At 38.6% G+C, this 24,122-nt stretch overlaps 3 protein-coding genes across 3 annotated transcripts in view; 1 reads left to right on the top strand and 2 right to left on the bottom strand.

Annotated features, from left to right (window-relative positions):
* The first annotated feature begins 209 nt into the window (after positions 1–209).
* On the top strand, positions 210–693 carry ATOH7 (atonal bHLH transcription factor 7). Its single transcript, XM_014940572.1, has one exon. It carries the CDS (start codon positions 238–240, stop codon positions 691–693), a length of 456 nt encoding a protein of 151 aa, XP_014796058.1. The 5' UTR covers positions 210–237.
* A 9,882-nt stretch (positions 694–10,575) lies between these two features.
* On the bottom strand, positions 10,576–20,230 carry LOC106887153 (myopalladin-like). The gene is made up of 7 exons (XM_014940571.1): positions 20,085–20,230; positions 19,067–19,146; positions 18,458–18,584; positions 16,688–16,895; positions 15,807–15,972; positions 13,059–13,192; positions 10,576–10,801 (listed from the first exon to the last, which is right to left on the bottom strand). Exons 1-7 carry the CDS (start codon positions 20,178–20,180, stop codon positions 10,632–10,634), a joined length of 981 nt encoding a protein of 326 aa, XP_014796057.1. The 5' UTR covers positions 20,181–20,230; the 3' UTR covers positions 10,576–10,631.
* Positions 20,231–20,817: 587 nt separating this feature from the next.
* Positions 20,818–24,122, bottom strand: part of LOC106887156 (myopalladin-like) — a 49,280-nt gene continuing 45,975 nt past the window's right edge. Inside the window, exons 18-19 of the mRNA XM_014940573.1 lie at positions 23,300–23,433; positions 20,818–21,043 (exon numbers count right to left, since the gene is read on the bottom strand). Of these exons, the coding sequence (XP_014796059.1) occupies positions 20,874–21,043; positions 23,300–23,433 (304 nt within the window). The 3' untranslated portion in view covers positions 20,818–20,873. The remainder of the gene's footprint in view (positions 21,044–23,299; positions 23,434–24,122) is intronic.

Below are 24,122 nucleotides of genomic sequence, written 5' to 3'. Positions count from 1 at the left end.
ATTCTTTCTCTAAGCAACAAGAAGCAATTTTCAGACATCTCCAGAAGAACCAGAAGACCTTTTATTTTATTATTTCATTTTTTTTAGATGCCAAGAAAACTAACCCATCTCTGATACCTGGAAACAGATTGAAGAGGTACGCAGGCTGCTCACATGAGTGCTTTCCGTACCACTTTTTAGATATCTAATTTTTTAAAAAGTGATCTTTGCGTGTGTGAAACTGAAGCTGCATCAAATATGAAAACCTGTAAACCCAGCCATTTGGATTCGGGGGTGGAATCAGACGTGCAGTGCAGAAGCGGAGCGGGCTGCGTTGTGAAGTGCAGTTCGGAAAGGCTGGAGAATGCTGCCAAGAGAAGACTGGCTGCCAACGCCAGGGAGAGGAGACGGATGCAAGGACTGAACACAGCCTTTGATCGCCTGAGAAAGGTCGTCCCACAGTGGGGTCAAGATAAGAAGTTGTCCAAGTACGAGACCCTTCAGATGGCTTTGAGTTACATCATGGCTCTCACTAGAATACTTGCCGAAGCAGAAAGATACAGTACTGAAAGAGAATGGATTAGTCTTCACTGCGAACACTTTCATCCCGAGAGCTACCACCATTACATGGGACAAAAAATGCCAGCAGACAGTGATCCTTACGCACAGCGAATATTCAGCTATCACCCTGAACACTTTCAGATAGCTAATTAGTGAACTAAGAATATGCAGCAGGTCAGATGTGTAATTTAATAATTAGCAAGAGTTAATCTGCTTGAATAAGGTAATATTGGCATTATAAGATCCTTCTTGTTTGCATCTTACAGTAATTAGACAAAAGAAATTTTCTTTGAGAACTTTAAATAAATTCAATTTTCTCAAATGCATATTCATTTAATGCTGGTGGAAAGCATACTTTTAATTTGAAGTCTTTCTGTCAGTTGCTTCCTAGTTCATCTAGTTAATTTGATTCTATTATTAGATACGTTTTAGGTGGGTTTTTTTACTGTGATGAATCATGACAGTATTTTCAACAGATCACAGGCTAAATTGACCCATGGTATAAATGAATAGAATAATAGCAGAAATTAACTTCATTCCATGCTTTTATTTTTATGTCAGCTTTAAAGTTATTCTTTGGTTTGTGCTCACATAAATGGCTCCCATGGAAAAATTTTTATAATGTATTGGAGTTCTAGTCCTCAGAGAACTAACTTTCTTAAACTTTGTAAGTTTGACATATGGGTTCCAAGGTTGTGTAGGTTTGCTTTAATCCAGTTTATGGTGTCTCTGGTATGCTCGAAAAGAGCTGGTTTCAATTCATGGAAGGAATGTGTTTATTTTCAATGGCACATATGATTATATACCATCAATGAGAATGCTCGTGTGAAAATAATCTAAACTTCTAGGGGTTTGTAGACTGTAAATGTTTGGATGTTATTTTTTAATTTTCTGTTATCTGGAAACAATAACAGATTTTGTAAATCTGTGTAAATAAAGTGCTTTCTATGACATGTCCTCACCAACTACCTGAAATTCCTACTCTAGGAATTACTTACTGGCGGCTTTCCCACCCCAAATGTTACACTGCTTCTATCACACTCCTGGTATTTAATGTGCAGAAGAATCAACCAGCAAATGGTCCTCACTTCCCAGTTAGAGCAAGAAGTGTGTTTTAAGTACTCTCTGAAAAACAGCCTTTAAATATAAGAGGTTGGTAAAAGGTATATAGAGTGTTCTTGCAAAGCAGTTGAGTTCATTTCAGCCCCGGTGATGCCCTGAGTTGCCTTTTGTTTGTTTGCTTCTTTCACTTGTGGAGGATAGAGGGATCTGGGTAGAAAAGGCAGAAGAGGAAAGGGGGTTGGGGAGGTCAAAAAATGAGTAGGAGCAGGGCAGATGGACAAGCAGAGGAGTTTGTAGCAGGATGTAGAGTCTGCAGAAGTTTGACTGCCGATGTCTGTTGTGATGGCAGAAGACTATGAAGCTGAAAGGGGCTTCTGCTGGTGCTGCTGTGGGGAGTTCCCAGAAACAAACCCTTGCTGGTGTTAGCCACGAGGATGAAGGGGAAAAGGAGCTGCTGTCTCTGAACAGCTGTTGGTGGGTTTCCAGCAGGGAAGGCTGGTGGGTTCCCTGCTGGCTGCTGCCATATCTTATATTTTAGAATTCTTTCAATTGACAAATGAATAGGTTTGATAGGAGCTATTTTCAACAATTTTTTTTTTTTCACTTTCAGTGAAAAACACAATCATCGGTAGGAACTAAGCCCTCTTTTGGGGAAGAGGGACTCTGCTGCAAGAACAGTTACATACAAAGATCTGACCTTACACTCGGGTTTCTCTCAGAACCCTCATTGACGTTTTGCTCTTGTTTGCTGTCGTGCAGACGAGTACATTTCCTGAGGTGGGACTTGGACTATTCCTGGAGCAAAAGCTGCTGGGACAGATTTTCAGGCTATGTTAAACACATATTGAAGGGCCGTGTATATTCTGAGCACCTCTCTCCTTAGAACGCTGGCATTCACAAATTCAGGTTTTTTAATGTCTATTTTAGCCTCTGTAAAAGTGATGAATAGTGTTAATAATTAAAATGTTGGCTTTTGCTTCTTGTGAATTACATTAGAACTTTATCAGCAAGCAGACAGTGGATTCAACCTTCTAGAATATGAAGCCATGTTACTCACTGATTTCTTTGCAGAAGTTTATGTAGAGAGAATAGAATTAATTGTTGTCCATCATATAGCCAAGTTAATACTGTTTGAATATTACTCATCAAGGGACAAGTTTATGTATGTATTAACAATCAATACAATCCTTACACAATTAAATGATGTGCCACCTTACACTAATTTATTAGCTGTAAACTTTAGGCAGATAAGTCTCACCTGCACTGCTAGCACAGTAGTGGGTGTTCCATCCTGAAATGGGAATGTGATGCAAATAGATTGTGCAATTTTATGACGTAGAAAACTTGGCTTAGTGAAAGACAGCCTTCTAAACCTGAGGTGGGAAGAGTAATACAGGACAAAAGTATAAATACCTGGGTGGTGTGAAAGAGCAGTACTGACGTGTTTCTGCATTACAGGCATATAATTTGATTTCATGGGGCATGACATTGCAGTTTATAGATAATTTATGTAAAAGTGCTTAACATTCATTTATCTTCTGATTCTTCTTTCTTCCATGCAGTGTTGTAATTTACCTCATACCGCATATGATGATAAATATAATTATAAAAATAAAGGGTTAGTATGCAGTGAATGATTAATTGATAATAAGTTCACATAAAGAGGAATAAACCAACTCAAAACATAAAATATCTGTGGTCTTGTTACCAAAAATTATTAAGAATTGAAACTGAAGTCCTAAAAAGCACTTCAGTGCAGTAGATAGCTTGTGAACACTTTGTAAATTAGGTCATTGCATCAATCTCTGCTGCTGAACAATATAATAAGATTATAATTCTCATTCTCTTAGATTTGGTTGTGCTAGTGGGATGTGAGATGTGAATGTTTTATTGATTAGTCATATTACTAGTGCAAACGTGATTTTATATAATGCTGTAGTATTTTTGTTTCTTGGGAGGGCGCAGTGTTGAGCGGGAAGTTGGGATTTCCAATTTACTATAGCACAGAAGGCAGCAGAGTAAGTTCTTTGTAGTGTATAGACAGCTGTCTGACTATTGAAGATCTGTCAAAGCTTTTTGGGGAGTGAATTGGAGTGAGAAGGAAGTTTAATCATGAAAAATTCTTTCTGAAGGCAGTCTGAAGCATATGTATTATCCATGCTGGTTTGGACTTCTCAAACTCAACAGCTATTCAGGAAGTCATTGGTTTCTTTTCATAGCTTTCCTTTACTTTAGTGACACTAAATGTGAAATGAAAACTTGACCATTTAACTCGGGCTTGTTTATTACTCCCTTTTCATAGCTTTCCTTTACTTTAGTGACACTTTGTGAAATGAAAACTTGATCGTTTAACTCGGGCTTGTTTATTACTCCCAAATATTTGTTCCCCACTGGCTGTTTGATGCTTTTCAGTTGTACTGGACATTACTGGTATGGGCATTTGAAGACCCCTCCCCTTAAATAATTATTTTCTCCAGTGGGCCTCCAAATGAAGCAAAAGCTTCATGTGATTCACTGGGTACAAATTTTAAAAAATAGGATTTCCAGCCAAATTTTTGATTTTCCAAAATAAGCGTTTGCCTTAAGATGGGTACCCTTATGCTTAGGTTTCCAGCTATTTAGACTAATCAATGTGGATGCAGTTTTCTGTTAGTTCAGCTGTTCTACCTCTACAAAACATCCAGGGAAAAGCCAAATACACTGGAAATAAAGATCTTTTTATTCATTGAAGAAGCAGTCCAGTGTTTCCTCTACACAGATATCTTGTAACAAACATTGATTTCACTTGGGCACTTTTTAAAAAATGCTTTATGTTTTAAATTTTAATTGCATTTCAAGAAAATGTGGCTTTAAAAAACCCAAAGCAACCACGGCTATAATATTTGAATATCTTTTCAACCAAAGAGTACATTTTAATATTATATACTTTTTTTTTCTAATTTGTAATTAAGTTTTCATTTGCAGAGAAATTAGCACCCAAAATGTATCTTACACAGAATTTGCTTAAAATGTCTGCACATGTAACTCCAAGGAATAAGAAGTTAATTTTTGAATGGCTTCCTGCAGCCTGGGTTGCATAATTGTGGGGTTTTTCAGAATTTCAGAATGTCTTCAGTACTTTACAAAACTGTTGCCTGCTACTAACTAATCATATGATCCTAAAGGACGGTCAGTTTCTGAACAGAATTTCCTGCTGATATAAACGGGGAACTCAAATTAAATGGCCCAAGATTTCTTTGTATTATGCAATACTTGAAGTATAAAGGCAGCTTGTGTCTTCAGAGGAAATCATAGAATGTGTAGGAGCTGCTTTAGCTCATGGAGCTGTAGCTGAGATAAAATGGTCTTAAGAACACTGTCCCTGACCAAGCAGGCACAGAGATGCATAGAAATTGAGCCAGGAATGGAGAAATATGGTTACATGGCATAGGAAAATCAGCACCAGCAAATGTAACAGGGTGCATCCTTTTTTGTTCCCTGCTCTCTTGTGTATCTGAGCTATAAGACCCATCTTCCTTCAAGTGTTGGGTGGTACTAATGGACCCTTATACCAAGAATGTGCTGAATCATTTAAGTTGAAGACCAGTATAGGGAGGAGTGAAATTCAGTATTGTTTGTGTTTGATTCACCCTCGTTCAATTTTCACTGGTTCGAGTGCTGGATACACACACAAGTGTTGGAAAAAAAAAAAGTCCTCTGTAACAGGTCTCCAGTGTCCCTCTGTGCAGAGAAATTTGTAGGAGTGTTGGTCTAGACCCAGCAGGCAGGTATTTCAGGGGGAGTGTGTGGGCTTGGCAACTGATGTAGTAGACACGTTCTGCATGAATCTTTGAGGCATGATGGAGTTCAGTCTGTAGGCAGAAGTGTATGCTCAAGCGTAGGCTTTGGAGACCAATTCTCCAAAGTGCTGAGAATTTGGGAAATCTATTGACCTTTAAAACATGCGAATTGCCCTAAAGACTCTTTGGCTTCTCCTCTAGTACCCCTGAGAAAACTTGTTCTTTTCAAACTTTGATGAAGGGAAATGAAGGGTTATGAAAAAAAGAAAACATAATTTAAAAGCAAAGCAAATTGATATTAAGAACTGTTTAAAAAAGCAACAACTGTATTTCACAAGTACCTGCTAGAAGCATGGCTAGTGTATAACTTGACAGGATTTTAATGATTTTCTTCTAAGTGATGTAAGGTCTGATTCCATTGATCAGTTGTCACAGCAAAGTTCCAAGGAAACCTGTGGTCTTGTTGCACACTTTCACAACTATTTGAACATTTAAGAACACACTCTTGGATGCAACTCTGAAGCATTTATTTAAGTTTAGGTGAGACAAAGGGAAATACATTACTGAACAGAGAGGTGTTTGTTTTTCCCGTTCATATGCGCTTAAAATATACTTTAAACCTGACATTAACATTTTCCTTCCCAGTGAGAATGACTTCGGATCATAAAATAAAAAATATCAACTTTAATCATGAAAAAATTATAAAATAGAATTTTAAGGCTCAAAGTGAACGTCTTTGTATTGGAAATAGTAAGGCAATTAACAAGGAATCATTTCTCCAATATTTAACAGTTAAAATATTTCATTGGGTCTTGTTAATCATTTTGTATGAAGACATTTCCCAAAAACTAATGCTTTTAAACCTAGTAGCATTAAGAACACAGTTCTTAAAGGAATTCTTATTCCAGATTTGTTGCTTTGAAGTACCTCTAATTACTGTAAACAGTTGGAATTGTCAGTTGTTTACATTTAAGATAAAGACTGCAGACTTGGATTTTCATGTTTGAAGTGTGCGCTCTCATCTTCTCATTCAGAAGGTACATTCCACCTTCCGTATGGAAGAAAAGGAACTCAATCCAGCTGTTTTAAAGCATAATCCGACAGTATCAATGCAAACTGCTAGAAGAAAAGGAACTCAATCCAGCTGTTTTAAGGCATAATCTGGTATCAATGCAAACTGCTGCCTTCCGTATGGAAGAAAAGGAACTCAATCCAGCTGTTTTAAAGCATAATCCGACAGTATCAATGCAAACTGCTATGTGATGCTGACTGGCTTTGCACCAAGCTGGTCCAAAATTTCAAAACAAGGGTAATGCTTCTGCTTTCTAGAATTGCAATACAAAAGGTGGCTTTTCTGCTCTTTGAAATATAATGTGCGTCTGTTTGCTTTCTAGAATTGCAATACAAAAGGTGGCGTTTCTGCTCTTTGAAATATAATGTGCCTCTGATTGTATACAAAGCCAGGACTAGAAGGGAACAGGAAACTAAATAAACCTCTAAGATTCTGAATCAGAAAACATTGAGAGGTTACAAAACTGAGTGTTTCTGTATCTCACTGATGCCATGTCATGTTCCACATTGTGGTGATTTAATGGACATTTGGAAGATAATAGCTAACACTGACTTCAGCGGAAGTTCTAACATTGAGTTTTGTTGTTGCAGTACCCTGCCCTGAATAAGAGAATGAAATATCGTGTTAGTGTGAAGTCAAATCAGTTATTCAATTAAACAAAAACAATGAACAGCCAAGCTGTTCAGGAAGGGAGCACAATTGCATAGTCTCTAGTGCATCTTGACACAGTATGATTAGATAGTGCCATCCTTCACAGGACATGAACTCAAACAGCATCTCATGTTTTGTGGCAACTTGGTGTTGTCTCTGCTGCTTACACAAGCCTTTTTCCCTTGGCTTTTCCATCAGTTAACAACACAAATGTAATCTGTGTGTTTTTTCCTAGTAAATCTCCTTTGTGATGAGCACATCAATGCTACTAATTAACAGCATTTGCATCCATTCACATAAGTGTCCTTTGCATACTCATTTTGTGGGCTTTGTATATGCAGAGAAAAAAATGTCCTGTAGCAGTTAACAAGCAAAATTTAATGACTACAGACCATTTGGGATCAGATTCTGATTTTTTTTGTATTAGATGCACTGAAAGTAGTTGAAATTCCAGACTTCTGCATTATGGAGGGAGACGTGATGGATAAAGTTTTGATCCTTTTGCTAGTAAATACTGTCAAGGTATGTTCAGCTGACAGATTTTAGTGATCCACTCTCAGTGAGGCTTCTGGAACCTCTTCTTGAATGACTAAGTATCAATCCTTGGTATGCAGATTTTGGGAAAAGTCTTTCAGCAATAGCTTCTTGTCTTCCCACTTTGAAAGAACTGAATGTACGTTTTAGAAACCGTTGTACCACGTAACCCTCAGCTTGTCAGCTCAGGTTATAATGATGTGAGTTGGGAGACATTCTACTGAAATCACTGAGAAAAGCTTGAAGAGATGTGGTTTACGTATTTTTCTTGGTGGACTTTGTTTTTTAATTTGTACAGAGTTTTGGGGTGTGTTGCAAGATGTGAGAACAACTATGACTTTCAGTAATATTAATAAGTATGATTCCAGCACCAGTAACCAGGTATTTGCTAATAGTACATACTGCTGTTCCTTCTTCTAAACTACATGAAGAACTCTGATTGAAGGGATTACTTTTGTAACTAGAATTGCCTAATAGCATATATCCCAGGCAAAAAGGAAAAGTTTGTGCTTGCTTGAATTCTTAGTTTCTGCTCAGTCAATAGGTAACATAATCCACATAGGGTATTCAGACAGGCAGTGGAAGGTAAAATAATTCTGGAAGTATAGAGTGATTTAGGTCTGAAGGAACCTGAGGAGATCATCTGGTCCAACCCCCCACTCAAAGCCAGGCAAGGGGGCACAGACAATCACTTGACCAAGTCTGTGCTAGGTATAAAGCCTGGTGACCGATACACAGCTTGGAATACTTTGGATCAAAACCTGCTATTCGGTTCTGGCATGAAATAATGGGAAGACCAAAGCTATAGATGGGAGAAGAATTTAATCTTTTGTGACTTAATTTCCTCTCTTCCCACTTCCCAACAGGACTGGATTAAATAAGCAAATTCCAATAACTTTCCTTGGATTATTTTCCCAAGGCTAGTTACTAATATGGGATACTTTAAATCTTGGGTTGCCCAACTCTGACTCAGTCTAGGTTTAGTTTTGGAATTCCTAAGCCATCCTAAAAACAGGTGAAGATATGAGGAGCAGTAGGTTCTCTGTCCTGGAAAATCAGACCCAAAATGTGCCTTAAGTTGGGCACCCCATAACTGAAGTAACTTGAATCAATGCATCACTTTTAATAGCTATTAGTTTTATTTTGTTTACCAGGGAGGAGGTACAACATGGGCAACGACTGGTAGTTCTGCTTTCCAGCTGAAATACCTGCACCTTGTTTTGTCTCTCAGGATATGAATGTATTTTAGCTTCCTGGATTGTTCAGTCTGGGGAGAATTGCCTGAGATTTCTAACAAAAACATTAAAGTTATAATGATGGGTTTGTTTTATGGTCTTCCCTAAGGTGGGAAGTGGAACAATCCAAGAAAATAATTTCCTCTAAACCCTTAGGGAACCAAGAGTTAGAGACAACATAAGCAGTATTTGTGGGAAACCCAATGAAAGGCTCTAGCTTTCTCAGTCTCTGGTGATATCCAGTAGTCTCTTAAGATAACTCATTGTTTTCTTTGCATGTATAATTTTTTTAAGTTACACTTTTAAATTTGAAAAAAAACCAAAACCTTTTAAGTTACACTTTTAAATTTGAAAAAAACCAAAAAATAAGGTCTAAAATGAAAGTATCTGTTACTTTTTCTTTTCATCTCCGTGATTTTGATCAGGACTTTGTTGCATTCACCAGCTATGTTGAAAGCAGTAAGAACTGCTTGAAAACAATGTCCAAAGAAGAGGGCTAGCAGTAATTTAAAAATGCAGGCAATCATCTTAGATATTCATAGATTCTTAGTGCTGGGAGGTATTAATGGAACTGTGTAGATGCTAAATATATTTAAATCAATCATTCAGTGTTGTCACTTAACACCTTCTGTTGCACTTTCATTAAATTGCCTTATTTATTACTATTAGTTACAGTAGGTTTGTTGCACATAACTGTTGCTTAACTTCGTAACTTTTGTATATTAACAGAATTTTCTCTGTCTTAGTAGACACCACATTTGTGATTACTTTCTAAATGATGGTGAAAATTTAAGTACCACCAGATCGTAATTCCTTTTCAGGTAGTTAGAAAATGAGCTAGATGGTAGATGCACTTTTCTTTTAGTCATGTTAAAAATTAGGAAAAAGAAACGGGTATATTAAAACTGTGAAGTTACAAGCTTGATATCATCTGTGTTTAAAGGCAGAGAATTTCTATCATTGTAAAGAACAAAGTATAAAGCACATCTGGAAAATAGTTTTCAGCTATGGCTCTGGAGAACGTGCTTCAGACAACAGGAATTTGGGTTTCCTGTGTTAGCATCCTATGCACGTGCCCTGTACCTTACTTCATGAATCCTTACACCACAAGTACACAGTTCATGGAGTACACACACACACAAATATAAATATATAGGGTATACAGCTGCAGCTATGTGAAACACTATATTTATCTAGTCTTGAGTTCAAAAATTCTAAGGTTATCTGGCATAATAATATATAAAAATGAGTTACATCTTTTCTCTTTAACTTGTGCTTTGTGATTATCTGGCATGTTTTTTATAATTACATTCAAAGTCTTGCTGTTTACGCTCATTCAGGATTGCTGTTATTGTAATGTCAATGTTTTCACTGGCAGTATTCCAGCTAAACATCAGCAATCCTTAACGTGGCTTGCTACAGTACAGTAGCTTTCATTCAAGCAGTAAAAGTGGTATTGGCTTTTAAGTGCTGAAAACTATGTTTACTATGTAATTCTTAGCAAACTACACAGTACTGCATTTATTGCACTACACTCCATACCACAATTATTCTGGAGTAAAATAATATGCAAAAGTCTTGTATGATATGTTACTTGCAACATTTGCAGCAGCAGTACACTTAATTACAAACAGGTTGCTTGTAAACCTTGAGCATCTTGACTTGTACCTCTTCTTTTTTTTTTTCTTTTTTTTTTTTTTTCTTTCTCTCCACAGTTCTAGTATCTCTGCAGGTGTAACTGGAACACTTGTTTGTTTTTCAAAGTTCTTCACTCTCCACCACTTTTTGGCTCGGGGATGAAAACAGCATAGGACTTTCAGTAGTTGGGAAGGTGGAAAAAATGTCAAGTCCTTGAGTGGTAAGGTTTGAGTACCGGCTGCCACCAGGTCGAAGCTTTATTTGTTGTGGAATTTGACGGTGCCACTGAGCTGAAGCAACAGAAAGAGAATAGGCTGTATAAACCTCTAATTAAGTTAGCAATGAAATAGCAGAAATCAATGCACACAACTGAAAAGTTGGTTCCAACATCCTCGAAGAGAGCACAGTATTGTTGTGCCCTATTTTAGGGTCTATTCCTTCAAATATTATCATTGACAGTTTATATGTTGAGTATTTTTATTGAAGTCTAGAGATGGGGCTCCGTACCTGTTCAATTCAATGGCAACATTTACATGGATTTGACTGATTCCAAAATTTAATCATTTAATCTTTGGAGCCTTTTCCAAAGCACTTGCAATTAGAGCTAAAAACATACCATACCCAGAGATGAAGAAACTGAATGTGGCTCTGATTTTGTACTGCTCCATCCTCTGGGGGACTTTTCTTCCTGCTTTTCTTTTTTATTTTTTTTTGGTGGTATTTAATTTGGAAGTAATAATATAGGGAATTTTTTTAACGTGATTACAATTTTTATTTCCATCTACTACTTACAACTAGTAACACATTTCCTAGTTTTTTTACAAGATATTGAAAGAAGTGTTATCCAAAGACACATACTCAGTAATTTAAAAGTAACATTCAACGTGTTCCCATATGAACAAATACCATTACAATTTTGTAAAAATATTAAGCTACTATATAATAATTATCATTCTTAAAACACTTCAGGAAGGGGAAATTGATCTTATCTTTGCTGGTATTTATCCATAGAAAACCTCCAGGTCTGCACCCAAACTGGACAAACATATCTTAGCAATTAAAATGAAAGAGTAGAAGTTCAGGCTACAATACTCTGAGAGCAGCTTATGTGGGAGACCTGCAGTCTACGTGTTAAGCATTGATAGAAAATGTTCATTATCTTTCTATGCTGATTTTTGACCGTGTCTATCTGGAAATATTTGAAGAAGAGCCTCCTTTTATCTTGCAGGCCCCAATTTCTTTCTATTTGAACAATACATTCATTATTTACTGTGCTTTTTCTTTGCACATGGGATTGCAGACATCAGACCACGCTTTCAATCCCCCAGGCCCATCCATTCAAAATAGCACAGAGAAAAATTATTTCCATCACTCCTCTTGGTGTATTTATTAGACTTGCACAGCCTTTAGAAAATATGGTTGGAACCAGGAAGCATTTCTTACTTTCCATCTTTTTCCTGTTTGTACCTTGAATCCTTCATACGGAAATGTAATTTATCTCTTGAAACACTGAGACACCTAAGGGATTGTTTTTCATGTGACTTTTTTGCATCCGTGTCATCAGCCCTCTTGAGCAATACGTGGCCATTGTCCGTATGACCACAAGGTGGCGGAAAACTGACAGGGATGCGCTGGTGGCTTCTGGTTATCCCTCATAATTAAGTGGATTTTTTGAAAAATGAGAAATGCAAGACTGAAAACGTGGGTTTTTCTTTTTTTCCTTTCAGGGTATGACTATAAACCAATAGTTAGTGGAATATGTTTTCTGTTTTATTATGTTATCTGATCAAAGTACTCTCTCCTTGAACTGGGCTGGGGCCTTCGGAGTCTTAGACAAACATATTAGATGCAAACTTGCCTCTGTTAATTAGTCACCATACGTGCTCCATAGAAGAAGGGGTCTACTTTCCTGTGTGCAATTTATTGTTCCATCTCAGGTCGGGGCTGTAGCACAGATGTGTGTGTGTGTCAGAGGGAACAGAGTTAAGGTTCGGCTTCAATACATGTTTATTATATGCTTATGTGTCTAGGGAACTTGGAAGATGGAAAACGGGAGTAGAGAATCTTGGAATCAGAGAATAGTTTGGGTGGGAAGGCACCTTTAAAGGCCATCTGGTCCAGCCCCTCTGCAGTGAGCAGGGACATCTTCAACTAGATCAGGTTCCTCAGAGCCCTGTCCAACCTGACCTTGAATGTTTCCAGGGATGAGGCATCTACCACCTCTGGACAGCCTGTGCCAGTGTTTTACCACCCTCGCTGTAACAAATTAATTCCTTGTATCTGGTCTAAATCTACCCTCTTTTAGTTTAAAACCTTTACCCCTTGTCCTATTGCAACAGGCCCTACTGAAAAGTCTGTCCCCATCTTTCCTGTAGCCCCCTTTAAGTACTGAAAGGCTGCAATAAGGTCTTCCTGGAGCCTTCTCTTCTCTGGGCTGAACAGCCCCAACTCCCTCAGCCTGTCCTCATGGATTAAGAACTAGGTGAGGGCTAGGACCAGTAAAAAAAAATAAATTCTAACTTGTTTTATTTACTAGCCCATACTTACCATATATGTCGAGTCTAGCTGTACAAGAGACAATACCAGCTTCGTTTTTTGCAGACAGGGTGTACCAGCCAGCGTCTGCTTTCTTGGCAGGTTGAATGAGGAGGCAGACGTACCCTGTTGTGTCTTGGTGCATGCTGGGAAAACAAGCCGTTTGGAATTAGTATTTCTCAAGAGCATATCAACTTTGAGATTTTAACAGTAAGTACATTAAATATGAAATATATAAGTTTTAACTTTCATTCTCAAAGAGGTAGCAGCGCGAGACATTTATGGTCAATAGAATTGCTTTCAGTATGGCCTCACCCAGTGGTCAGAGTAGCTGAAACCTGTTCTTGCTTCTCTCAGCTGCACAAAGCCATGGTGTGGCAGAGTGAGCTCAGTTGTTGCTCTCTATGTGTTGATACTGGAATTGTTGATTGAATTCCATTGAACTAAACCCATGCAAAACTACTGCACAGTCAGACTGTATTTTTTCCTAGTTTAGAAGCTGGAAGAATAATGTAACAAACAAAATACCAAGAACATTTGTACAAAGTTGTGATATTTTTCACATCAGTAATCAGAGTCAGTCAGAAACTTCCTTATGACACCCTTCCCATGAGAAAATGCCTGAGTGAGAAAATCTGGAAGGTTCATTTGGCCAACAGTCTAAAAGAAACCTGCTTTGTTATTCCCTCCCCTTCGCTTGTTCTTCAGTGATCTGAGACTTTCTGCCTGCAGCTTCCAGGAAAATTTATTCAATAGTATATCAGAGAACAGAGGCTTCTCTGCTCTCTAGGCTGTGGGTGTCCTTTTTATCAACCCAAGTGTTTCCCTTATTATCAAGGAAGAGGTGGGAGATGAGCACATCAGAATACTTGGAGTTGCAGGAAGTTCTAAAATTTGAGATTTTGTTTCCTTATGAACTGGAATGAAACATTAAACCACAGAGTTTCAAGTCAATAGGACATTTTGTGCTTCCAACAGCTCTAATGAAAAAGAGAATGTTCACCGTTTGCTCCCTGCACTACAGAATTTACCTTATGCTGGGGGCGCAATAGTATATAAGCTCATACATGTCCATATTGTGATACAAAAAAGGTCTCTTGGCCTCAGGCAGGAAGAAAACAGTGAGGCAAGGTAGAGACAAACAAGGATGACGCTGCCCATCGCTCACATGGTCTGTGCAGAACCACTGGAAGCCTCAGGGGCAGGCAGTCTGGTTATGACTGGCTGAAATAGCAGAGGTGATCCAAGCCTGATGTTAGCTCCTGGCATGGGGAGGTGTGGGAGGTTTCCCTTCATCATTCCTCTGCTGAGCTGAAGCAAAAGCTTGTTTTCTAAGCTTCTGTGAAACAACTGGAAATGAGGCATTTTAGGACAGTTGTTCATTCTCCATTAACTACAGTGTTTGCATGTGTAGAACCATCATTCTTGTGAAAGTGACAGTACTTGAAATAAATCCTTGAGTAACTGCACAGAGGCATAGAATATCAGAGTAAGTTGGGCTTTTTGGAGGGGGACAGCAGTCTCTGGGTGGGGAAGGGGAGACCACAGAAAGATTGATTCTCATTAATTACAGCTAGGCACATTATTTTATCAGCTTTTCTTTTGTGAAGCAGGAAAAATAGTGATGCATTTGAATGCAAGAGCTGAACCCAAACACTGTTGCATTTTGTAACATGGATCCAGGTCTTTGCCTGTGTTTGTTATCGTCCTCTGTATCTGATACACTAAACTCTGTATTATCTTGTGCCAGCAATGTGCCCTTGTGGCCAATGGCATCCTGGGGTGCTTCAAGAGGAGGGTGGCCAGCAGGTCAAGGGAGGTCATCCTCGCCCTCTACTCTGCCCTGGGGAGGCCCCATCTGGAGCACTGGGACCAGTTCTGGGCTTCCCAGTTCCAGAAGGACAGGGAACTGCTGGAGAGGGTACAGCAGAGGGCTACAGAGGTGATTAGGGGCCTATAACATCTTTCTGATGAGAAAGGGCTGAGGGACTTGGGTCTTTTTAGTCTAGAGAAGAGAAGACTGAGGGGGGATCTGATCAATGCCTATAAATACTTAAAAACTAGATGTCAAGAGGATGGGGCCAGTCTTTTTTCAGTAGTGCCTAGTGACAGGACAAGGAGCACAACCTTGAACAGAGAAAGCTCCACCTAAATGTGAGGTGGAACTTCTTGCAGGGTGGCAGAGCCCTGGAAGAGGCTGCCCAGAGAGGTGGTAGAGTCCCCATCTCTGGAGATGTTCCAAACCTGCCTGAACACATTCCTGTGCAACCTGCTCTGGGTGGACCTGCTCTGGCAGGGAGGTTGGCCTAGATGATCTCCAGGGATCCCTTCCAACCCCATCTCATTCTGCAATTCTGTGCTCTGGGGCATTCAAAGCTGTATTCTAACCATTCTGAGTTTGAATTCATCCATAGTTAGAACTAAATTGAGGAAAAAATCATTTAGAGAGTAAGGTGCTAAAATGCATTAAAAATACTGTACCATAGTATCTTTGATAAGAAGATGCATATGTTGTATCAGGCCTATGACCCGAAAGGTCTATCACTGCTCTCTGAGGCAGTGGCGTATTATGCTCCATTCCTTTATTCTGAACCAAGAAAATGCTATTGTTCACCTCACAGTGAAGCCAGCTTTTAAAGACTTCATGTGGGTGAAAGAAGATGTTTTAAGAAGAACACCACCTGTAATTCTCACAGTTTTTCATGGAAACAATTGGTCTAGCCACAAGATACTCCAAGCATGGGTACGATGGTACAGTACCTCATCCTGTCTCTGTTTGATGGGATGGTCTCATTATCCTTCTTCCAGAAAAATATAGGGGGTGGCATTCCAACAACTCTGCACTCTAGTCTGACAGGGTACCCTTCAGGAACACCGCAGTTCTGAAGCTTCTCCAAAAACATGGGGGCTTTTTTTACTTCCTTTGCTGGAAAAAGAAAAAGAATTCTTGAACAACAGAAATTTTCTTCTTTGTTACACTTTGAATTATATGGAAAAACAAGACCAAAAGTTATTCTTGTGATATCAAAACAGGTTCTGAATTTTTAATGGGAAGGAAGTGCTGGAAGGAAAGTTAAATGCTATGACGTAGCCTCTGTAAGGGAACATATATAAAATAATAGGCAGAACTGATATTCATAAAAGAATGTGTGTGTATTTAATGGGTCTAAATATACTACCATTGCAGGAAATTATGCCAGTTCTATGGATTTCAGGAGCTCACATCCTGTAAGGCTTTATTACAGAACAGTATTCAGATTCATGTTTTTTATATTTAAAAAAGAAATTAAGCCAATAAAATAGGGACTGACATCTAGGAGACCACAATGTATATTATGAATTCAAACACTAAGTATTCTCTCTGGAGAAAATTTAGAATGTCATTTTGCCAAGACAAGAGAGGTGAAGTGATGATGAGAGAGAATTCTTACTGCCCTCTTTTAATAACAGGGTGCACCTATCGACTGAGCACCAGGTCCGTTTCCCTCTAACACATGAGTTTTCTTACTGTTGAACTCTCCTGCTATCAGTGGATTAACTATTTGTTTAAACTTGTCTTTAGGGAAACTAAGGCACTTTTTGGAAGAAGTGTATACAAATAACTACAGCATTGTTATTAAATTATTCTTAGTTATTCTTACCTACAACCGTGAGCTCCAGACTAAATGAATTTTGTCCTGTTTTATTAGTGGCAAGGCAGGTGTAAGTTCCAGCATCATTTTGTGTGAGAGGATCAATAAGCAGAGAGTGAACTCCAGTCTCTCTGACCAGCATCTTGTGGGTGCCATCTGGTAGCACAGGTTTGCCGTTCAGAAGCCACGTCAGCTCTGGAGTCGGTAACCCGCTCACCTAACGGACAGGGAAACAGCTAGAGACAAATGTCAACCTGACAAAGAGTTTTTAGTACATTCGTAGGTAAGCCTTTTTCCAGATACCATCTGAATAATGTCAGAATCTAGAACAAAAAGATGTAATTTTTTTTTTTTTATTTCTCAGCTTCTGTTTTTTTCTGCTGATTAGTTCCAAAAGGCAGAAGGATAGAAAACAATCAAGCAACAAAATCCTAAGAGAAACAAATACATGAAATGCCTACGTTTTTCCTGGTCAGAAAGGAAGAAACTTGGTCCTGTATCAGATTCACAAAAGTCTCCTAGTAATCTGCTAGTTTTCTTTTTTTTTTTTCTTTAGTGCTGAGTATAAATCAAAACCCTAGATCCAAACCACTACAGAGTTTAATAGGGATTAAAAGGACTTCCATACAAATGACTTAGTATTCTGTAAAATCTGATTAAGAATTATATAGTTCTTTGTAGCTGTTAAACTTACATGCTTTAGAACACTGCAGATTAAATATTTTATAGAAAGATTATTAGACTTTATTATATTCTTAAAGATCTTTCCAATAGATAGAAGTACTTACTCATGTCTAAAATATTGCTTTACAAACAATATTCTATAAACCAGAGAAAGAGGGAAGTGGAACTTGCCTGCACGAGGAGTGCTGTCTTCCAGGTCTGTGCAATACCAGACATGCTTTAAGGCTTCACAAGCTCTGCCAGGATAGCAGAGCTAAGAATAACCAAATTCTTTGGCATGCTCCCTAGTAAACTTTACATTGTAAATTAAGTAGTAAATGAATCTTGTTCATCTTCAGGGCATTAACTTCTGCTTCAGAGCTTCTACCCTCTTTGGGGTAGGAGACATTTTGGAGCATGGAAGAGGTCAGTGTCAGTGCTACCACCTTTGCTGTGCTGCTGCGACACAGAGGGACTACCAAAATATGTTTGAGCAGACAAGTTTCTTAAAGCTGTTCAATAACAGGATGTTCACTGTGTGTACCCTAATCTCTGACAACTCTCTCACATAGGGATTTGAATCTGTAAATGGGGACATTTCTGTATCTGCATGTGCTTGGGAAGCATAAAATACACTGGGCTCCGTTCCCTCTTTTCAGGGAGTATTAATCTGCAGTAATTCAGTCCAGTACAATAGAAACATTTGTTTGAACAGCATACATGCTGAATCCTCTCTTTCTCATGGTTTTGTGCATTTCTGGATTATGTTCAAGAATCTGATAATGGAGCAGAAGGACCTGTCATTCCCAGATGAACTTCTGGAGTTCAGGCTGGTAAAGGACACGGTGAACATATCTAGTAATTTGAACAACCTTCTGAGTGAGCCTTCTATTTCTGGGGTTGTGTTTTCTGTGTTCTTCATTCCATACAGCATGTGTTGAAAAGAAATCCCCCGAATCAGATCAGAGACAATGGCAATAAGAAATAATTTTTTAAAATAAAGCATTAAAACTTCAACAGAAAGTGCTTATGCATGTAATGAAGAACATGAAACCACCTAGCAATACATGTACAGAGGTATGGGAAGTGAGAATGAACAGAGGAAATAGTTAATACCTTACAATCCAACCTACAAAGTCGCCCTTCATGTGCTACCATGTCACCTGGAGCCTGTAGAAAGTATGGCCTGAAAAAGCGTTCTTGAACTGCTTCTTTGTCTCCTTCTGGCACCCGGGGTCGTGTCCTGCAACACAAAAATTGCATACATATGTTTGGAAGCCAAACTTTTTTTTCCTAATGCTTTAAAAGAGTTAAATAAAAAGGGCAGAAATAAATGGACTGATTGTAATTTAATGCTTGCATATTTTAATTTAGAAAGATTATCAAATTAACTATATTGTGTAGTATTGTTGGATTCCCAAGCTTTCCTTCTCTACTTTTTGCTTTTTTGGCTGGATTTCATCTTGCTAATCCATCCCTTGCCTTTAACTCCACTGCAAGAGGTAAATGAAATAATACTTTACACTTAAACTTCCCTGTATTTGAAGATGACCTTAAAAATATTAGATACTAGAAGTGACCTGTTGGGAGGGAATTGCTGCTGTCATTTCCATTCTGTGATTGAGAACTGAAGTACAGAGTGCGTTGAAGTACAGCAGCTAGTTATTTTGAATGCCTTCAGTAAGAAGCACTGAGATGGTCTGAAGGACTTGTCTTTCCTTTTACCTGTGAGGCTGAATTGTTGATATTCGGCCCCGAACAGGGATACTCTGAACCATCAGGTGGCCTGAACAACTGATTCTCCCCTGCAAATCACAATGGAAACAGAATTAAGCGTTGGTTAATAACTCATTTCATTTTGAAGTATAAATAGTTAACATTTACAATGCATCAGCTGGTTTTTTGTGGGTTTTTTTTTAAGTAAAGTAACTGGACTATGGTGTAAATATTACTTTTTCAAAGCAAATGCTATTAGTGTGCGGAGGCAGAGGTTTCTCTGTGTGTCTGGAGCAGTGTGTTTCTCAGGCTCGTAAAGGCCGTGGCAGTGCATTTAGCAGTGGTGCTGGGTAAACCAGCTTAAGCAGTATCTGTCCCTGCTTCTTCATGGCTGTCTCTGTGTCTCCCCAGGTATTCTCTTCCAGACCCTTTCTACTAGTGGTGTTGTTTGTGCAGCCACACGGAAACTGAAAAGTAGTTGGGCTGAAGTATAATTCAGAAAAAGGGAAAAATTGAAACTGGAAAAAGTTGCCTGCCTTGATTGTACTGCTAAATAAGCATCTAAGCTAGTGCACAGGGTGAAGGAGAGGGGTATTATGGAACGAGACCATTTGCAGATCCACATCTTTGCATCCTGGATAAAGGATAACTGTGTTTGGTAAGACTTCCAAATTTGGCGTAACATTTTGTTTCCCCTCGTTCTATTCTTTCTGCCTACAGTATCATGTCTGTCTTGTCACCATATCTCAGAGAGTATCTATCAGCAACAGAAGCAGGGTCAGAAGATAGGGCAGGAGTTAGTAATGGGGAAAAACATTCTTAATGATTGTGACTGGGATGTATAAGAATAGGGGAGTAGTTTCATCATTCTTCATTATATGGTTTCCTCTCCTACCCTCTGAAGCATCTGATTTTTGATACACTCACCACTCGCTGTCAGGCTTGGTGGCCCAATCCGTGTTACTATTAATATACATTCAAAAAAGATGAAACAAGCATTTTTGTAGAGGAAAATAAAACACCTTACTTGTGGGTTTGCAGCCATAATTGTATAGTTGCCATCATCATCATTAGTAGAAGCTTCAATATGTAAAGAACATGTTCCATCTTCTTCTCTGTTCATTTTGAAATGCTTGTTTTTCTTTGAAATCTGCTTGCCGTCCTTGAACCAGTATACCTGTAGTGATCAGAACCCCCCCAGTGACTTAACACTTGCTCTGTAGTGGAATAGTGACTAGAAAAAGCATAGATAAGAACATGACATAAGTTGGCCAATTGCTAGTAAAAAGTTTAGAACATTATAAAATGTGCGGATCAATTACAACGTGAAGTAAAATGATTCCAGGTTGAACTTGGAAAGCTGCATATCTCCTTTGCATAGCTGGGCCTGTTGGGTTCTCTTTCTTGGCTACAGACACTTTACTGGTTATCTCAGATTAGTTCTTATCTTTCTGAGAAGTTAATTTTTTGATGGGTAATGAAGTCCTGTTTCTCTTGGGGTCAGGTGGTTGTGAGGCAGTCTACACAGTACATCAAAGATACATGCTCAGGAGCAGATATTGTTATTTTAGAAATTATTTTATTTAATTTTTTATTAAGTTATTTTAGATATTGTTATTTTAGAAAATGGGAGGGAAATAATTTGTTTTAGACTTCTCTCCACAGAGCCATGTTCTTAGGACTGAGGCTTTCCAGAGAGATGTATAAAAACTGCAGGTAGTTGATTTTTATTCCTTTACTGTTATTTTTTTTTTTTTTTCTTTCTCTCCACAGTTCTAGTATCTCTGCAGGTGTAACTGGAACACTTGTTTGTTTTTCAAAGTTCTTCACTCTCCACCACTTTTTGGCTCGGGGATGAAAACAGCATAGGACTTTCAGTAGTTGGGAAGGTGGAAAAAATGTCAAGTCCTTGAGTGGTAAGGTTTGAGTACCGGCTGCCACCAGGTCGAAGCTTTATTTGTTGTGGAATTTGACGGTGCCACTGAGCTGAAGCAACAGAAAGAGAATAGGCTGTATAAACCTCTAATTAAGTTAGCAATGAAATAGCAGAAATCAATGCACACAACTGAAAAGTTGGTTCCAACATCCTCGAAGAGAGCACAGTATTGTTGTGCCCTATTTTAGGGTCTATTCCTTCAAATATTATCATTGACAGTTTATATGTTGAGTATTTTTATTGAAGTCTAGAGATGGGGCTCCGTACCTGTTCAATTCAATGGCAACATTTACATGGATTTGACTGATTCCAAAATTTAATCATTTAATCTTTGGAGCCTTTTCCAAAGCACTTGCAATTAGAGCTAAAAACATACCATACCCAGAGATGAAGAAACTGAATGTGGCTCTGATTTTGTACTGCTCCATCCTCTGGGGGACTTTTCTTCCTGCTTTTCTTTTTTATTTTTTTTTGGTGGTATTTAATTTGGAAGTAATAATATAGGGAATTTTTTTAACGTGATTACAATTTTTATTTCCATCTACTACTTACAACTAGTAACACATTTCCTAGTTTTTTTACAAGATATTGAAAGAAGTGTTATCCAAAGACACATACTCAGTAATTTAAAAGTAACATTCAACGTGTTCCCATATGAACAAATACCATTACAATTTTGTAAAAATATTAAGCTACTATATAATAATTATCATTCTTAAAACACTTCAGGAAGGGGAAATTGATCTTATCTTTGCTGGTATTTATCCATAGAAAACCTCCAGGTCTGCACCCAAACTGGACAAACATATCTTAGCAATTAAAATGAAAGAGTAGAAGTTCAGGCTACAATACTCTGAGAGCAGCTTATGTGGGAGACCTGCAGTCTACGTGTTAAGCATTGATAGAAAATGTTCATTATCTTTCTATGCTGATTTTTGACCGTGTCTATCTGGAAATATTTGAAGAAGAGCCTCCTTTTATCTTGCAGGCCCCAATTTCTTTCTATTTGAACAATACATTCATTATTTACTGTGCTTTTTCTTTGCACATGGGATTGCAGACATCAGACCACACTTTCAATCCCCCAGGCCCATCCATTCAAAATAGCACAGAGAAAAATTATTTCCATCACTCCTCTTGGTGTATTTATTAGACTTGCACAGCCTTTAGAAAATATGGTTGGAACCAGGAAGCATTTCTTACTTTCCATCTTTTTCCTGTTTGTACCTTGAATCCTTCATACGGAAATGTAATTTATCTCTTGAAACACTGAGACACCTAAGGGATTGTTTTTCATGTGACTTTTTTGCATCACTGTCTCAGCCCTCTTGAGCAATACGTGGCCATTGTCCGTATGACCACTAGGTGGCGGAAAACTGACAGGGATGCGCTGGTGGCTTCTGGTTATCCCTCATAATTAAGTGGATTTTTTGAAAAATGAGAAATGCAAGACTGAAAACGTGGGTTTTTCTTTTTTTCCTTTCAGGGTATGACTATAAACCAATAGTTAGTGGAATATGTTTTCTGTTTTATTATGTTATCTGATCAAAGTACTCTCTCCTTGAACTGGGCTGGGGCCTTCGGAGTCTTAGACAAACATATTAGATGCAAACTTGCCTCTGTTAATTAGTCACCATACGTGCTCCATAGAAGAAGGGGTCTACTTTCCTGTGTGCAATTTATTGTTCCATCTCAGGTCGGGGCTGTAGCACAGATGTGTGTGTGTGTCAGAGGGAACAGAGTTAAGGTTCGGCTTCAATACATGTTTATTATATGCTTATGTGTCTAGGGAACTTGGAAGATGGAAAACGGGAGTAGAGAATCTTGGAATCAGAGAATAGTTTGGGTGGGAAGGCACCTTTAAAGGCCATCTGGTCCAGCCCCTCTGCAGTGAGCAGGGACATCTTCAACTAGATCAGGTTCCTCAGAGCCCTGTCCAACCTGACCTTGAATGTTTCCAGGGATGAGGCATCTACCACCTCTGGACAGCCTGTGCCAGTGTTTTACCACCCTCGCTGTAACAAATTAATTCCTTGTATCTGGTCTAAATCTACCCTCTTTTAGTTTAAAACCTTTACCCCTTGTCCTATTGCAACAGGCCCTACTGAAAAGTCTGTCCCCATCTTTCCTGTAGCCCCCTTTAAGTACTGAAAGGCTGCAATAAGGTCTTCCTGGAGCCTTCTCTTCTCTGGGCTGAACAGCCCCAACTCCCTCAGCCTGTCCTCATGGATTAAGAACTAGGTGAGGGCTAGGACCAGTAAAAAAAAATAAATTCTAACTTGTTTTATTTACTAGCCCATACTTACCATATATGTCGAGTCTAGCTGTACAAGAGACAATACCAGCTTCGTTTTTTGCAGACAGGGTGTACCAGCCAGCGTCTGCTTTCTTGGCAGGTTGAATGAGGAGGCAGACGTACCCTGTTGTGTCTTGGTGCATGCTGGGAAAACAAGCCGTTTGGAATTAGTATTTCTCAAGAGCATATCAACTTTGAGATTTTAACAGTAAGTACATTAAATATGAAATATATAAGTTTTAACTTTCATTCTCAAAGAGGTAGCAGCGCGAGACATTTATGGTCAATAGAATTGCTTTCAGTATGGCCTCACCCAGTGGTCAGAGTAGCTGAAACCTGTTCTTGCTTCTCTCAGCTGCACAAAGCCATGGTGTGGCAGAGTGAGCTCAGTTGTTGCTCTCTATGTGTTGATACTGGAATTGTTGATTGAATTCCATTGAACTAAACCCATGCAAAACTACTGCACAGTCAGACTGTATTTTTTCCTAGTTTAGAAGCTGGAAGAATAATGTAACAAACAAAATACCAAGAACATTTGTACAAAGTTGTGATATTTTTCACATCAGTAATCAGAGTCAGTCAGAAACTTCCTTATGACACCCTTCCCATGAGAAAATGCCTGAGTGAGAAAATCTGGAAGGTTCATTTGGCCAACAGTCTAAAAGAAACCTGCTTTGTTATTCCCTCCCCTTCGCTTGTTCTTCAGTGATCTGAGACTTTCTGCCTGCAGCTTCCAGGAAAATTTATTCAATAGTATATCAGAGAACAGAGGCTTCTCTGCTCTCTAGGCTGTGGGTGTCCTTTTTATCAACCCAAGTGTTTCCCTTATTATC

The sequence above is a fragment of the Calidris pugnax genome, unplaced genomic scaffold (genome assembly GCF_001431845.1).
Source record: "Calidris pugnax isolate Ruff unplaced genomic scaffold, ASM143184v1 scaffold39, whole genome shotgun sequence".
In the NCBI taxonomy this organism is placed as follows: Eukaryota; Metazoa; Chordata; class Aves; order Charadriiformes; family Scolopacidae; genus Calidris; species Calidris pugnax.
This window is presented reverse-complemented; position numbering and strand designations above follow the sequence as displayed.

What these genes read in the sequence shown, in the direction of transcription:
- ATOH7 (XM_014940572.1), top strand. Translation starts at nt 238, where the DNA reads ATGAAAACCTGTAAACCCAGCCATTTGGATTCGGGGGTGGAATCAGAC.
- LOC106887153 (XM_014940571.1), bottom strand. Translation starts at nt 20,180, where the DNA reads ATGAACAGAGAAGAAGATGGAACATGTTCTTTACATATTGAAGCTTCT. An exon ending in TTATGGCTGCAAACCCACAA is followed by an intron (nt 19,147 to 20,084) that starts GTAAGGTGTTTT and finishes TGTGATTTGCAG; the next exon opens with GGGAGAATCAGTTGTTCAGG. An exon ending in TCTGGAGCTCACGGTTGTAG is followed by an intron (nt 15,973 to 16,687) that starts GTAAGAATAACT and finishes TTCTTTTTCCAG; the next exon opens with CAAAGGAAGTAAAAAAAGCC.